Source organism: Chaetodon auriga, chromosome 14 (assembly GCF_051107435.1).
Source record: "Chaetodon auriga isolate fChaAug3 chromosome 14, fChaAug3.hap1, whole genome shotgun sequence".
Taxonomy (NCBI): domain Eukaryota; kingdom Metazoa; phylum Chordata; class Actinopteri; order Chaetodontiformes; family Chaetodontidae; genus Chaetodon; species Chaetodon auriga.
Window position 1 is genome coordinate 10,925,600 of NC_135087.1, and position 15,140 is coordinate 10,940,739.

Here is a 15,140-nt window from a genome sequence, read left to right on the forward strand (position 1 = left end):
TAATAATACAGTAGATGCTTTGAATTTCTTAGATATAGCTGTGCAGTATTCTTAGTAGACCGAATTGCAGCAGATGATTGAAGGCTCATTAAAACAAGAAGAGACATGAGAGATTTATTTTTTGGAGACTTGAGACTTGACTTGGACTTGTGACCGAAGACTTGAGACTTGACCAAGTCTCACCCCACGAAGACTTGAGACTTGACTTGGACTTGCAAAAAAAAGACTTGTGAACATCTCTGATTTGGGGTTCTGACAACTCATGTATATCTAGCTTGCTGTGATACTAGTTGTACCAAGAACTGTCTCTTTTAGAAATCATAAGGAAAAAATGGGCTTTTATTTCACCATTCTCTCAAGGAACTACACAGTGTGCATGCTGCTTTGGTGCAAGATATACACAAACAAGTACAGAACGCAAAGGCAATATTAGACAGTCAAGTCAGCCCTTGTACAAAGACGGATCATCCACCAGTGCAGTCGGGCAAACCTAAATAAACTGACATTACACAAAACAGAACTGACGCCCTGAAACAGAAAAACACATGATTGTAATCAAATCTACAGCTCAGAGAGGAGTCAGATCTATGAAAGATCACATGAAAACACAACCAACCAAATTCAGTGTGGACATCATTATGTCTTTGGACAACCCCAGACCGGATTCAGACCTGCACTTTGGCCCCTGCAGTCCCAGTCTAACATCTACCACTCGTGGTAGAAGTAACAGCAGCATCTGTTCGGAGCTGCAGATGTAGATGAAGGATGTGCAAGGAAAGTAACGTATTACTTTACTACTTAGGTACATGGGTTATCTGTAATGAGGTGTTACATGAGCATTTTCTGTGTGCTTGATTGCAGTGGTCTACTTTCAATTTTAAAACTACTAAATTTTAACTCAGTTAACTGAGGACGGTACAGAGGTCAGAGAAACTGTTTGTCCAAAGATTAAAAAAACAAAAACAAAAAACTTTTCGGATCAGATTTGGACACTTTCAGACAACAGAACCTGTAGTAGGTCGGTTCTATCTTTGGTGCTGAACATTTCAACCCTAAATTCAAGTGTGACTGAATCTGTTGTCTTTAGGTCTCTTGGGTTCAACAGGCCGTCGCTTTTGCTCAACGCTGTAACAGAATCTTGCATTAGTGGGAAATACAATATATAAAATCTATTGTAAAGAAAAAATCTGCACATATCGCTTAATATCATAGCATAAGGTGCTTTCTGTGGACACCATACAATGTCCAGGACAAAAGAATTAAAACCTGCATCAGATTTGGTTTTGATACAAACATTTAAAAGAAATGATTACACATGATTAGTTTCATACCGCGACAGGCCAACGTCCGAGCCTGGAATATCTGTTAATATATAAACTTCAGAATCCACAGCAGATTATTAAAGTAGGCAAAGAACTGAAATAAAAAGAAGAGCATTGCAACCGCACGCTTGATTAAAACCTCAGACGGCATCCACAGGTTTAGTTTAACTACACATACAGTCATGACCTCAGAGAAAGAATACAACAATACATAAATGTACATGGAGCGTGTACATGTACATTTAAACGTACATGCCTTTCTTTGTATTTCTAACCACTACGATGAAATGCTGAAAGGTTGTGTTCACAGTATATGGAGGTAAACAGTCCGGGGATGACTCAGCCTGGAAGGCATGCTGAGAATATTATGGATTGGACAACGGCTTAAAATGAATAAATCTTAAATAGATTTTTTTATTTTTGGTAACGTGTAAGTGTCACTGAATACTCAAGGCACGTCTAACTGTTGTGAACATGATTCCAAACATACTCCACTACGACCTGAAGGGCTAAATTTTCGAACTATTACTGTCGCTGTACAGCACATTACAGTAACTCTTGTAACCATCAAGGTTCCTAAATTAATTAAAACTAAAAGAAATGTCTACAAATCCAAGGACTTTAAACACAATCCGTATTTACAAGTGCAGCTGTTATCTTTTAAAATATATATTATTTAAATACTACATGTGGTCACTTTGCTGAAGCTCCATTGGCAGATGCTTACCTAGGATCAGTTCACACTTCTCATTACTGACACCAGTTAACGGATCATAGACCGGCATGAAGCTGCAAATTCCATCTACACTCGATAGACGTGCTGATGACTGTAGTAGTGCTCACTGCGGCTTACATGCTAGTCGGCTGTGTCTGCGGCTGCAGAGGCTGCAGCTGGACGGACTGTGGCTCAGAGTCCTGAATGACACACTCTTCTCCCTCACGCATGTACAACAAAAATAGAGTCACGGTGGCAAATGTGGTAGCATTCACTGGAAACGCGCGCAGCAAAGTGGATGTGAGTCCACGTGTGAACACCCTCCACCCCTCCTTCTTTAAGCTCTGTCTGACACAGTCCATAATGCCACTGTACTTGTTGACACCACCGACCCCGTCCGCCTGAAGGCGTGACTTGATCACGTCGATGGGATAGGTGGAGATCCAGGAAGCGATGCCAGACATTCCACCTGCAAACAACAGCTTGGGGATCATGTAAGGGTCTTCTGGCTCACAGCCCAAGGAGCGAGTCAACACGTCATAAGCGAGAAAGTACACACCGAAACCAGGCGTCTCGCGCAGCAGGGTGGTCACCATGCCGCGGTTGATACCTCGGATTCCCTCCTTATTGTAGATTCTCACCAGACAGTCCAGGGAGTTCTTGTACACCTTGTTCTTGGACTTCTTCTCTCCAGTGCCTTGCAGCTGCATGCGTGTCTTGGCCAACTCCATTGGGCAGCAAATAACGCACTGGATGGCTCCAGCAGAGGCTCCAGCCAGGAACTGGTTAAGAGGCGTGTCGCAGCCAAGCTTGCGCAAGGCGTTGCCCTGGACACCGAAAACGATGGCATTGATGAAGGTCAGGCCCATCATGGGAGAGCCGATGCCTTTGTACAGACCGAACGCCTACAGACACATAGAAAGAGTACTGAGGGAACATCGCGATGTCTACAGCGGGTAAAGCTTTTGATCATTTGTGCACACAAACTAGTTGTGAATTAAAACTTAAATAATTTAACTTCTCTCTAAATTCAAGCTCATAGTGTTAATGCTGTGGCCGGTCAAATTTATTCTGACCGGAGCCACTGGGGGAAACATGCAAACTCCACACACAAAGGTACAGTACACACATACAGCTTTGCAATGCATTGCAAAAAAAGTCTTCAGGTCACAGAAATCTAAACAGGTGTAATTTTTGTTCTGTGAATTCATGTGAGAGCCTGATTGCAAAAAAAGTTGGGATGGTGTTTAAAATGGAAATAAATGTGAATGTGATAATTCGTTAATCCTTACCGTTTAATGTTTTACCTCATCAACAACTCAACTTTCAAACTAGCTGAGACAGGAACAACTAAAAACTGGAAAATGCTCCAAAAACACCTGTTTGGAACATTCCACAGGTAAACAGGTTCATTGGTAACAGGTGATAGATCATGATTGGGTATGAAAGGGGCATCCTGGAAAGGCTCAGTCGTTCACAAGCAAGGACGGAGAGAGGTTCACTGCTTTGTGAACACATGACTGTATAAAGGATATCACTGAGTGAGCTCAGGAACACTTCATAAAACTGTTGGGAAACACATGCAGTAATTTGTTTGCGAATGACTGCATTCTGTTCTGTTTAATTACGTTTCACAAATGAGTAATCATTGTGCACAAACTGGTGCAACAATACAGTCAACCCCCAATTTGTTTTGACACATGATACAGGGAGCAGAGGACGATAATTTTGGAAATGTTGATATGCATTTTTTCAGCTGCAAAATATGCCTAAAATTATTAATAAATAAATAAATAAATAAGAAGTCTGTCTTGACTCTAACGGTTATTAGCAGCAATTTGCTTGTTTTCAACAGTAACAAAAAGGAACAACTCAGAGAAACAAAGTGAAAAACTGAAGCTTGAAAGGTTTTAAAACTTGACTGCAATAAAAACATGAACAACCAAATTCTTCACTGCAGCCGTCAAAGAGTCACCAAGCAGACTCAGCTTAGCTCAAATGGCACGATCTCCAAAGCTTTATTTAGCACATACAGGACTAACGTCCTCGGTGACCCTGGCTAGCATATGCGCCACCTCCTCCTTTCACCCCTCATACACCCCATGTTAGGAGCATGCTGGCTGCTCTAAGGCTGATGCCTGTGTTCAGAGATGGGACTGTAACAGGACACTGTAATTGGCGCAGTCACCGCTATCCACGTTGGCACAACGAGCAGCACGTGGGGGAAAAGCTGCACGCGTTACTCGACAGCCGTGACATTTTTAAATGCAGCGTCAGAAAATGTTGCTGTAAGAAGCAGTAAAACATTGAGAGGCGTTCACAGAACAAGCAGAAGCTTACCGACTCCTGCCGTATGATTGACTGGAAGCAGTGGTATGTCCCACGGTACAGAGGTTTGTCCACATTTTGAACTTGAAGCCTCACCTGTGGATGACAGCCTTCATGTTAAAGTCGCACGACAGAGTAATAAGACCACAACAGCTACAAACCACATATTGTAATGCAGGTTTAAAGGGAAACAAGGCAGGCAACAGTGCTTTGAAATGGATGCTTAGGTGGGTGCAACATGAGGGAGAACAAAAATCTACCGAGAATGAAGTTGTACAAAAAACAAAATGTCTTCTGTGCTTTATAATTCTATAGCTCAAGACAAGACATTGGGTGAGAGGGAAAAACAGACCTTGACCATACTTACTAGGTCACATTTCCATGGAGAGGTTGTTTATTTCTCTCTCTGATCTACAACACAGTGACACTGCTGCTGTTAAAGACAGCTTCCCCCGGACACCAGCTCGGTGAGAAATGACATTAAAAGCAAGGCACAAAAGAGCTACAAGCAAACCATTCACCATCTCTGTATGCATAAAAGTGCAGGCTGCCATTTCAAACAATCGTGTGCTACATTTGCCTTTCACAGAAATCAAGAGAGTGACTATGAGAGTGAATTGAAAGCAGTCTTTTAAGTTACATGGAAACTTTGAATATTCTGGTTAATTCAGAGAAATGATCAAATGTTTTCTTTGTGGTTAGTTAAAAACAATCACTGTATTGAATTAGGAAGCAACAGAGTTTTTCAGCAAAATGGTGATTTAATTCAAATCTGAAAGGAAATGAGTACACCTCCTGCACACACGGATATGAAGCTCAGCGTACAACTAAGTATGAGCTGGAACAATGCTGCTAACTCGTTTGCTGAAGTTACTTATTTCTTTCATGCTACTGTGTAACTTAAGGTTATCAAATTCAGGCTGCCCAGAGCTAATTTACAACACTGTAACAGCAAAACACCGGATCATGTTGTCGCCTCACATAAGTAAAGAGTGAAGACACCCACCTTCACGGTGTCAAATGGATGTCCCACCAGCACACCAGCAGCACCTGAACAACAAGAGATGGGATTTAAAGTCACATTAGAGGATGCTTGTCCATCACTGTCCTCTAGGCCTGATAACGCATCATAACAGCAATGCACACACACACAAAAAAAACTGTCAGGCACACGATGTAGTCTAATCATCGATCGACCAACAGCGACGCAATGCTTTTGATCAGGTGACTCGTCTCGCAACAGCAAACAGCCAGTCCCCCCGAGACTGAGCAAAGCAATCAGCTGGTCACTGCACTGAAGTCAGTGACGAAAGCTCAGCACTCCCCTGTCCTTGACTTGAGCTAAAAATCCATTACACAACAGCAACTTTTGAGTACGTCATATGAGACACCTCTTAGCCAAGAGGTGTCTCATCTTCAAATGCAACACACGTGTACTCCTTTGTCAAAGGACGGTATGTTAGTGCTAAAGAAACAATTTCACTTTAATTTCAGTTTTGCACTCTTGTCCGCCCTCGCCACATGTCTGCAACCTTGTCCATGACCTGACACACACCTCTGCTGATCATCAAAATCATTTATTTGTCAATACTGATAAAGTCATGTTGATAAAAAGCTTTGCAGTTAAATTCTTCAGCGTTGTCGTACTATTGCATTTATGTTTGAAAAGCATATTAATGACCTCGTCTGGAGCTCATGAGTTAGTCATTTCACCAAAACATCCAGTCATTGTTTCAGTGTCACCAGGGTTTGGCATGTAGAAATCAAGTGAATGAATAACACGCAGTCCATTGCAGTGTTGGACGTTTTAGGGGATAAATACAGTATCTGCGGCTATGAAGAGGAGAAATCAGGTGATATTTCTGCAGCTGGTGCTTAGAAATACATGACTGCAACTACCAGTCTAATGCAATACGTCGTCGCCCTGCTGAATGGAGAAAATCTCCCGAGTTACAGTAAATGCAACACAACTCCTACGCCAGGCTCCCATAGACAAAACTTTTATCACATCTGCGCTCTGCAGGGACACTGTGCGGGGTCCCTGGTGTCCTTACGTTGAAGACCTGGCCTTGGGCAAAGACAAAACAGCTGACTAGATTCCCAAAGGTTTAGAGAGCGGCCGCCATTCAATCAGGAAGGCCTGAAGTCTCTTGTTGAACTTGTCCACTGGACGTCACTCCCCGATGAGGAATGATGAGGTTTATTTGACAATGCAGGGTGGAGCAGACTGATAATTAACACGAAAAAATATGTTGCCATATCCTGCTACTTGTCAGACTGTTTTGACACTAAAACAAATGATTTATTAATTGATTCTGGTGTTAGTTAGACGTCAGTAAGTTCAATTCACACGAAACTAGCTGATTCAGTAATGACAGCACATAACTTGAAGACCACTCCCTGTGAGTGACTTACAGGTATGGAATGAAACTTCACTAACTTTTAAGTTACATCCGGTATTTCCACAAGAGTTTGGAGGAAGAAAAACCCTGCCAAAGCTTGGATTCAGAGTCTGTCATTATCGTGTGTTCATAATGTGTCTCATACGTGGCAGCTGGGGACAGAGCACTAACTTTGCATCTGGAGCTGTCCACGCGTTGCTTGACGCTGGAAGACGAAACTGGCTAATGCTAATGCTACAGGTTAGCTTCCAGCAGCGCGCTGGCTTCAGCTTGTTAACACTGGCGAGCTAACGTGGCTAGCTAATATCAGCGCGAGCTTACTACTTACCTCCTAAGCAGCCCGCGGCGAAGTCCAATGCCATTCCCTCAAAAGAAAAATCTAACGGTTGGAAATTTGTCAGGCTCACTCGGTGGCTGACAAACGTAATTCACACGATCTTATGGGATGCTTTCTTATAAACAGAATTTGCCCACACTTTCTTATTTACAAACTCCGGCTTGGTGTTCGGCCAAGCAGGTTAGCTCCTTCTACAGTAACGTTATCCTCTTCTGAGACGTTGCTGATGCTGAGCAAACGGAGGACAACGACTTCCTCCGCCTGAAGGTGAGCACACGGAGTCGGAAGCTGGTTCAAACTTTTGACACTTTTTTTTTTTCTTTTCTCTCTTTTTTTTTTTTTGCTGATGTGTCCTCTCACTCACTGTTTGAAGTGCTCTTTCTGCCTAACCTTTTCTATTTCTGTGCCGTAGGAGGAGGCAGGGGTTCAAAGTAGACGAGAAGAAGCGTGTTTGGCTTTTTTTAAGGCAGCCCAATCGGATCACTTGGAGGTGGACAACTCCCCTAGCGGGTGCTGTCCGCCCCCCGCGCCCATTGGCTGTCGCCGGGGACACCAGCAGAGGAGAGTCATAAAACTGTCGTTGCTGGTCCTCCGCTTTCAGGACCAACAGTGCCATCATGGTGGATGTATGACAGTCCCTCTGGCGCACTTAGGAAGCCATGTGAAGTGTCGTGGTGAATTCAGGACACAACATGACACCTGTGCAGCGTCAGTGTGCTGCAACAGACACCTGAAGCAGAGCTGCAACAATTAATCTATTATTTATTAAATTTATCACCAACTAATAATTAATCAGTTTTAGTCTTTTCTTAAGAAAAGAAAAAAAAGTCAAAATCCTCTGATTTCTGCTTCTTAAATGCAAACATTTTCTGGTTTCTGTACTGCTCCACTGACTGTAAGATGAATATCTTAACAAGACATCTGACAACTCATCGATTAATCAGCTATCTGTCAACTAACAGTCAACTGTTTAGAGCTAATTCAATCTGACATTTGTTGAGGAACATTCAGCGCTTAAACACTCTAAACTGCGTACAGTAATAAGAGCCTGAGGAGCGTGAGCCCTGTGAAGTGAAGCTTTAAGACCTTCATTATTTCTCTTTTGCTCAATATTCCTAAATGAATTCGTTGAAGTAAGTTACCACAGAGGAAATGTGGAGTCAGGTAGTTTTCTAGTATAGAAAAGCTGGAGGAATTGGAGGTTAAAGGGAGCCCAGTGTCTCATTTCTGCCCCAGGCCCTGTGTCAAACTGTCAGTAACACCTGATTTTTCACTTCTGTAGCACAGCTGGAGCTTGTTGTGGGTCATTTACATGTTCACAGCCTTGAAGAGGCTTTTGCATATCCATTTTTGAATGACTGGAGGTTAATTTCCCACACACCAAACAACCAAAGCAAATAGGCAAAAACCTGTCCAGCGACTTTTTTTTATTTAAATCCCAGATTAATGTTGAAATGCACTGGTATGCTGACATGGTATTTAAAATTGCAGAAGGAATCCATGTCTTTAATTGTCAAATACCCCGAACACCTTCATCTCTTTTTCTCAGGTTTTAGGTGTCCACAGGTGAAGGAGCGTCAGAGTGTTGCCTATTTGAAATTCACAGCAAAATCTCGTCCATGAAGGAGTTAAGAGCCTCTACAAGGGAGGGGAGGAAATCATCTGTGAAAAGCTGTGGGCTCCCGGACAGACCCAAACAGGTAAATCCAAACACACCTTACCTGTAGATTAAATGAGAAAATCTACACTAAAACAACTGAGACACAAACACGAAGACGAATTTAAAAGATCATTTGCACTATTGGAAGCCAAATCTTGAAGTTTTGGGCCAAAAATGGTTGCTTCATAGTGTCATTTGAAACATTAACGTAAATGTCTCCTCTTCATCCGAAAAATATGGACACATCAGCACAGGCGATGTTTTTTCGTGGCTGTCTGTGTGGAGTATAACACGCATGCTTGCTATTTTTCTTCCTGCAGTGGTTTTCAGGCATCTGTAGTTGAAAGTGCCAGAAACTGTCAGCCAGACAACTGCTGTTAAAGGACCACTGCGTTGAATTTGGTGCCATCTAGTGGTGAGGTTGCAAATTGCAACCAACCGAATACCCCTGTTTTCACAATTCTCCATTTCCCCGAGTGTTCATACTGTGACATAGTTGGTATGATCCTCTTCTCCCTTTCTTGAGAACTGTTCCTGAGTCAGGCAGCAGATAAAAACATCCCACATTCATAAACATCACGTTTTACTCAGTATTATTTTTTAAACTAACCTGTATGAAGTTTATCTTTATTATTAAATACATAGTTTTCTCTGCACAATGTCACACCACCAAGTGACTGACAGACAGTCTACAGTACGTTAACACTGTCCTGTGCTCTGACTGCATTATGGGTGTATTCAGATTACATCTGGATCCTTTAAAGGAACATAATGGAATATGTAATGTCATATATATTCATTGAAATCACTTCCAGTCTTTTTCACAGCTGACATTGTGACCTGTCATAGCAGAAAAAAAGGTGTGACTAATGACATTAATGACGGATCCCAGTGAAAAATCCCATTAAGTCATGACAGTGAACCACCACGCACAGCACCAGGACCCTGAAACAGCAGCAGCTAAATGGAATTCAGCCATCATTAATTACAGCTGAGCGAGGTGAGAAAAGCCTGCAAAGCACTCATTGTATCCCAAAATGTCAATCTTGCTATGTTGGATGGGACATTATGGGAATAATGGACATGTTTTCTGTGTGACAACAGACATATTAAAGAACGTTAGATGCATCTACAGTGCAGCAGAACGTATTAAACTTTCACATACGTGTTTTTAAACTATATGTTTTTTGTCGTTCAAGTTGAGTTTAATGATTAATCTGGGCATCAGTGGAACAGAATGAAGATGAAGAGAAAGTATTACTGTACCTTGAGTCAAATCCCTTTTGCTGAAAACAGTTCATTTGCTTTCATTCCCTTGAGCAAGACACTGAAAGCTTGGTATTAAGAGCTCACAATATAGCTCCCATTATCATATTATGCCTATCTATTAAAACCATTTACAACACTGATGCTGATGCAAAAATAGTTAGCAGTGACATTGTTCAAAAGGCTTTTTTTCCCTAGTAAAAAAAAAAAGACTTCTTGGCCAACAATTTTCAAAGTGGATGTGTAACTGTGTTGTCGTCGATTTCTAAGCAAATTTTTGCAACAATAAACGTCTGTGCTCCGCTTTAATCGTCACTCATCCTGAGATGATTCCAGGGCAAGGAGTAGTGCTCATGCAATGGACAGCGGCGCTGCAAACACAAACACCTCATGAAGATTAGATGTGTACATTTGGTGTAACGTGAAGCACATAAATAGCACGACAATTAGCATGAAGGCTCGGGCAATGCCATGCTGAGATTTACACAGAGAAGCGCATCATTGCTCCAGTCATTTACATTTACATTTCTCTCCAGTCCTGATGCAAACTGTAGGAGAAAATGTCCGTCTTCCATTCACATATCACAATTATCTTCAATGGAAAAAGATGGATTAACTGTTTCCTCTCGTAGTGATCTTAGCGACATGATGAATGTTGACATCTCAGTTGCTCGAGCAGGCTAGAATTTGAAATTTAATGGCCTGGGTGTCATGAACTGCTTCACTACATCATCTGTGATTTGCTTGCGTCGCTCTTGATGCTGAGCAATTATTGGCTGCAGGGTCTCAATCAAAATCTTCTTCAGTTCTCCCGTGAGGAGAGCTCCACTTGAGTAGTCCTGCAGAGACAAGGTTGAACGAGAGGGAGAGGATGGGAGGGGTGTGCAGAAAGGAAGGTGAAGAGGAGGATGAGGGAGCAGAGCAGGATGGTAGAGAGTGTGATTAGCAAAAGAAATCATGTCTGGATGTTATCACTGGTTTTCTCTGATCTGCACGGCCTCACCTGTCTGATCTTCTCCAGCTGTTCATCATCCTCCAGGAAGAAGGTCAAGTACATGAAGGAGACGTCTATTTCTGGGTTTCCACCATGCTTCCTGTGCTCTTCCACTGTGTCTTTTCCTCCCGAAAATGCATGTTTGTTGATCTGTGGGTAATGGTTCCACAGGTCAGTCAGCGTTCACAGGAAACATAGATCTGACTGGTAACTATTGATTGTAAAAACTAGCAATAGCGGCACCTTGTTTTTGATCTGCTTGGGTGTGTCAGTGAGGAAGATAGAGGAGTTGGGGTTGCTGGCGCTCATCTTGGTCTGCGCCCCCTGCAGGGCTGGGAAGAAGGTGGAGTGCAGCAGGGCTGGTTTGTGATAGCCAATCCTTGGAGCTACATCACGGGTCATTCTGAAGTACGGGTCCTGAAGAAGCGAGAGGATAGATATGAACATGTGGTTGTAAAAGACGATGCTAACATGTAGTATTGTTTGACTAGGTTTGACTAATTATGTCATCTTGTTGCACCCTTCTGCATGTCATAGTCGCACCCAACTGCTGCACCACCTGCTGCTTATCTCAATGAAACCCTTAATAATCACTTAACGCTCGTGCATGGAAACATGCATTAATTCCCACTTTCTTTTGCTGGTTTTCTTGAAATTTGGTTAAAATTTAGCTGCTCTGATGATGTCCCGACCTGGTCTATGGCGCAGGGGACGAGACAGTGTACATCCTTCCTGGTTCCGAAGATCTGTGGGAAAGAGTTGCTGAAGGCCGGCGCTGCCTGGATGGCTGGAAAGCTGATCTTTCCTGAATGAATGAAAAAAAAAACACACATCGTAAAGAACCAACAAAGTATTCACATGATAACACTTCAGAATCAGGATGAGACCACAGACAGGATTACACAGAAACAGTTCTTTACATCATAAAATGTCAAATGAAAACATCAGCACAATGAAATGTAATATGAGGAAAAAAGAATGGAAACTGCTTTTTGTGCAATGATTGATCAGAGAGTGGATTGCCTTTTTTTTTTTTTTTTTTTAAACCATTAAAGGTTTTCCAGTTGTCTTACCGATGCAGTCACTGTCTGTAAAGCCAAAGATGCCTTTGACCTGGTTGAATGTCACGTGTTTCTGGGCCTTTACCACATTTCTGTAGAATTCAGGGGATGCGCTGCAGAAAATACATTTAAATTAACACATTTAAAAAAAGATTCAGGTCAGATCTTTTGCTGATTCGGGTTATATGAACAAACTGTGGTCTTGAATAAATATGGCAGAGCGTCTGTGCAGCCTCCAGCAGTTAAGGTCTGCCAGAACATAAAGATCGTTTTTTAGTCGTATTTTACCCCATATAGTCCAGGTCAGAGAAGAGAAAGGTCTTGTTGACGTCAAAGCCACAGGCAATGATGTCCTTGGCATTCTCCACAGCGAAGTGATGGCAGTCATCTAGTGTTAGATCCTTCCACAGGTACTTCTCATCGTCAGTCATCTGGATCACCAGGGGGACGTCGAATACATCCTGCAACCATCTGCGACAAAGAAGTAGGTTTCGGTCAGATCTCGATGTACAGCCAGCTGAACAGGTGAGACAGTGCCTCGCTGAGTCAGCATTTAAACGTTGCTTTAATTAGACAGCTCTCTGCAGTTAGTACATTACAGAGGGAGAGAACTCACTTGGTGAAGATGAAGGGGACGAGGTGACCGACGTGCATGGCCTGCGTGGACGGACCTCTGCCGGTGTAAAGGTAGAAGGACTTTTGCTTCTCGTACGCATCCAGTACCTGATGCACATCTCTGCCAGAATCAGCGATAAGAGCAAAGTGATTGATTATCATTCCCACGTGAACTCTCATCTTCTCACCACCGTCTGTTTTACTTAATACAGGATTCCTTCACATTTTCCATTTCAAAATTCCATACTTTTCCAGACTGATGATGATGGCTTAGCCAAAGGTTCAGAGTGGATATTTTTATACTGACTAACCTCCCTTCAGATTCAGAATTACTGAATGGCTACAGATGATGTGCCGTACAATAACTTGTCAAACACCAATACACTAGAAGTCAGGAATTAGGATCTGGTAAACATGAAGACGCCACAATGATGAAACATTTTAAGTTCCTAAAATGCTTACCTGTGTGAAAAGAAGATTCCTCTTCGTAGATAGTGGTGAGGTTTCTGTCCCCCAAGTCTTTCTATTCTGTCCACCAGTTCCTTGTCAATTTTACTGCTGCCAAACCTCACTTCAGAAAGACATGACACAGTCTGAATTATTCTGCTGTTGTAGAGCTTAAATGACCTTAAATGACCCCCCCATGGTTAGAAATATATCACCGACATCCATATTTTAACAGAGTCAAAAACCTTAGCTCTCTCACTGAAAGCCACACTCGTCTGAATCTTACCTATGAGTTTGTCATAATCCACTCCCTTAGCGTTTTTGGTGGAAACGTTCCAGGGGTTAACAACGTCTTCATCATCACTGTCATCTGCTGCTGGCCCGTTGTCAGGGGCTATGAAGTTTTCTGAGGGCGGACAGCCCGCTTTGTAATCCTGTCCTGTCATGTGTTTGTAGTCCACTTTCAACTTTAGCAGCAACTGGACAGCAGCTTCAATTTCAGCCTGGGGAACCCAAACAGTCAAATAAAAGCAGCCGAATCCCAACAGAATCATGTCGCACTGTAAAAGCTATTCTCATTATAATTTAAAGGGGCGGTTCAGCCAAATTATGTTGTGATGCAGATAGTTTTAGTTGTAGGCAGTGATTTGCCCTCATACCATCTTATGTTCTGACAACATATGAAAATATATCTTAAAATTCTGACAGCCACGTGTCTTTCCAGAGACATTTCCCAGGTTACTGTAGATGATCTACAGACCTCAGCATGGAAAGTTTGTCATGGAACTATTTTCTACCAGAAAATAGTTCCATGACAAATGCTGACATTGTTTCTGAGAAAAAAAAGTGTTTCCATTAAATGTTTTAAAAATGTCACTTTTTGATGCTGTAAGATTTGTGCGGGCTATATGTATATCACAGTGTATAATGCAACTTAATATCACAATAGTTATATATAGTATACAAATTCTTTATGGTTTTCTCTACACAGGACTGTCTGTCTTTGTCCAGTCCAATCAAACACCCAACAAATGAATACACATCACACTGATGTGAAAAACTAATCTGGCCATAAAACAATAAAACAGTCCAGCTCACTAATCTGTTTCCATGTCTAACACAGAGATATTAAATGGATAGCTACCATGGTGTATATATATTTAACTTAGCAACTCTTTAACAACTAACCCACCGAGTCAAACCAATATACATGGAAGCTTACAAGCACTTACTTTCTCAGCTTTAGCTGTTTTCAAGGCCCTGATGTGGTCTCCTTGTGCTGTCACTTTCTCGTAGAGCTCCATTGCACTCTTGGCTCCTTCCCAGGCTCACTGACAGTCTGTTATCCTCTTCACACTGGCTACGTAACAGTAATAAATAAGTTAAACGCAATCACTGACCAAATATGTAACATGAATAAAAAGTCATACGTCCTGAGTAGACTCTTGTATTAGGCTCGGATCTGCTCTAACATTGCTGGATCTCTTTACACAGCAGCTGAGAGGACTACCATATGTGAACATACAGCTAACTTGGTAGAGCTATTGAGCTAGCTAATCGTCTGCTCCTGCCCCTACATTTATCTCACGCTGCCGTAAAATGATTCGATGACGGTGATTTTCATAAATGATCAAATCATTGGAATGACATTAAATAACTGAATAACTGATGGGTTTCATGATAATCACAATGGCAACCCAGCATACCGTACAGTATTCTTCACACACGGCGGACAGCTCAGCTCACTCATTTATCTTGCGTCAGCCTGCGTGGGGTAGCGTTCGGATCAAATGCTTCCCAGGCAAACAGGGTTGTTCAAACGTTCCGCTATAGTTTAATCAGTGCAAAAGTGCCACAGTGGAAACGCTTAAATTCATCTAACAAGCAGAGGGATCCCTATATTTTGTCAGCTTCATTTTATAAGAAGATTCCAAGTTAAACTCAATGTGGATACATGAAAAAAATGATAACGCCTGTTTGTTATTTGAAGGAA

At 42.1% G+C, this 15,140-nt stretch overlaps 2 protein-coding genes across 3 annotated transcripts; both read right to left on the reverse strand.

Annotated features, from left to right (window-relative positions):
• Positions 1–327: 327 nt before the first annotated feature.
• Positions 328–7,562, reverse strand: slc25a29l (solute carrier family 25 member 29-like). The gene is made up of 4 exons (XM_076747873.1): positions 7,096–7,562; positions 5,372–5,415; positions 4,378–4,461; positions 328–2,942 (listed from the first exon to the last, which is right to left on the reverse strand). The coding sequence occupies exons 1-4, from the start codon at positions 7,127–7,129 to the stop codon at positions 2,172–2,174; spliced, it is 933 nt and encodes a 310-aa protein (XP_076603988.1). The 5' UTR covers positions 7,130–7,562; the 3' UTR covers positions 328–2,171.
• A 1,813-nt stretch (positions 7,563–9,375) lies between these two features.
• wars1 (tryptophanyl-tRNA synthetase 1) lies at positions 9,376–14,935 on the reverse strand. Of its 2 annotated transcripts, none has more exons than XM_076749204.1 (11): positions 14,854–14,935; positions 14,380–14,507; positions 13,434–13,650; positions 13,163–13,271; positions 12,702–12,821; positions 12,374–12,556; positions 12,098–12,198; positions 11,717–11,829; positions 11,268–11,441; positions 11,034–11,174; positions 9,376–10,869 (listed from the first exon to the last, which is right to left on the reverse strand). In XM_076749204.1, exons 2-11 carry the CDS (start codon positions 14,449–14,451, stop codon positions 10,711–10,713), a joined length of 1,389 nt encoding a protein of 462 aa, XP_076605319.1. In that variant the 5' UTR covers positions 14,452–14,507; positions 14,854–14,935; the 3' UTR covers positions 9,376–10,710. The 2 variants fall into 2 exon arrangements, with proteins under 2 accessions (XP_076605319.1, XP_076605320.1); XM_076749205.1 differs by having other exon boundaries at positions 14,380–14,503; positions 14,854–14,925.
• Positions 14,936–15,140: the final 205 nt, after the last annotated feature.

Excerpts from the sequence above, each read along its gene's own strand:
- slc25a29l (XM_076747873.1), bottom strand. The coding sequence starts at position 7,129 with ATGGCATTGGACTTCGCCGCGGGCTGCTTAGGAG. Across the intron at positions 5,416-7,095 it reads CGCCGCGGGCTGCTTAGGAG|GTGCTGCTGGTGTGCTGGTG; the intron begins GTAAGTAGTAAG and ends CTTGTTGTTCAG. Across the intron at positions 4,462-5,371 it reads ATCCATTTGACACCGTGAAG|GTGAGGCTTCAAGTTCAAAA; the intron begins GTGGGTGTCTTC and ends TGTCATCCACAG.
- wars1 (XM_076749204.1), bottom strand. The coding sequence starts at position 14,451 with ATGGAGCTCTACGAGAAAGTGACAGCACAAGGAGACCACATCAGGGCC. Across the intron at positions 12,557-12,701 it reads GTCCCCTTCATCTTCACCAA|ATGGTTGCAGGATGTATTCG; the intron begins GTGAGTTCTCTC and ends TCTTTGTCGCAG. Across the intron at positions 11,442-11,716 it reads TCCCCTGCGCCATAGACCAG|GACCCGTACTTCAGAATGAC; the intron begins GTCGGGACATCA and ends TCGCTTCTTCAG.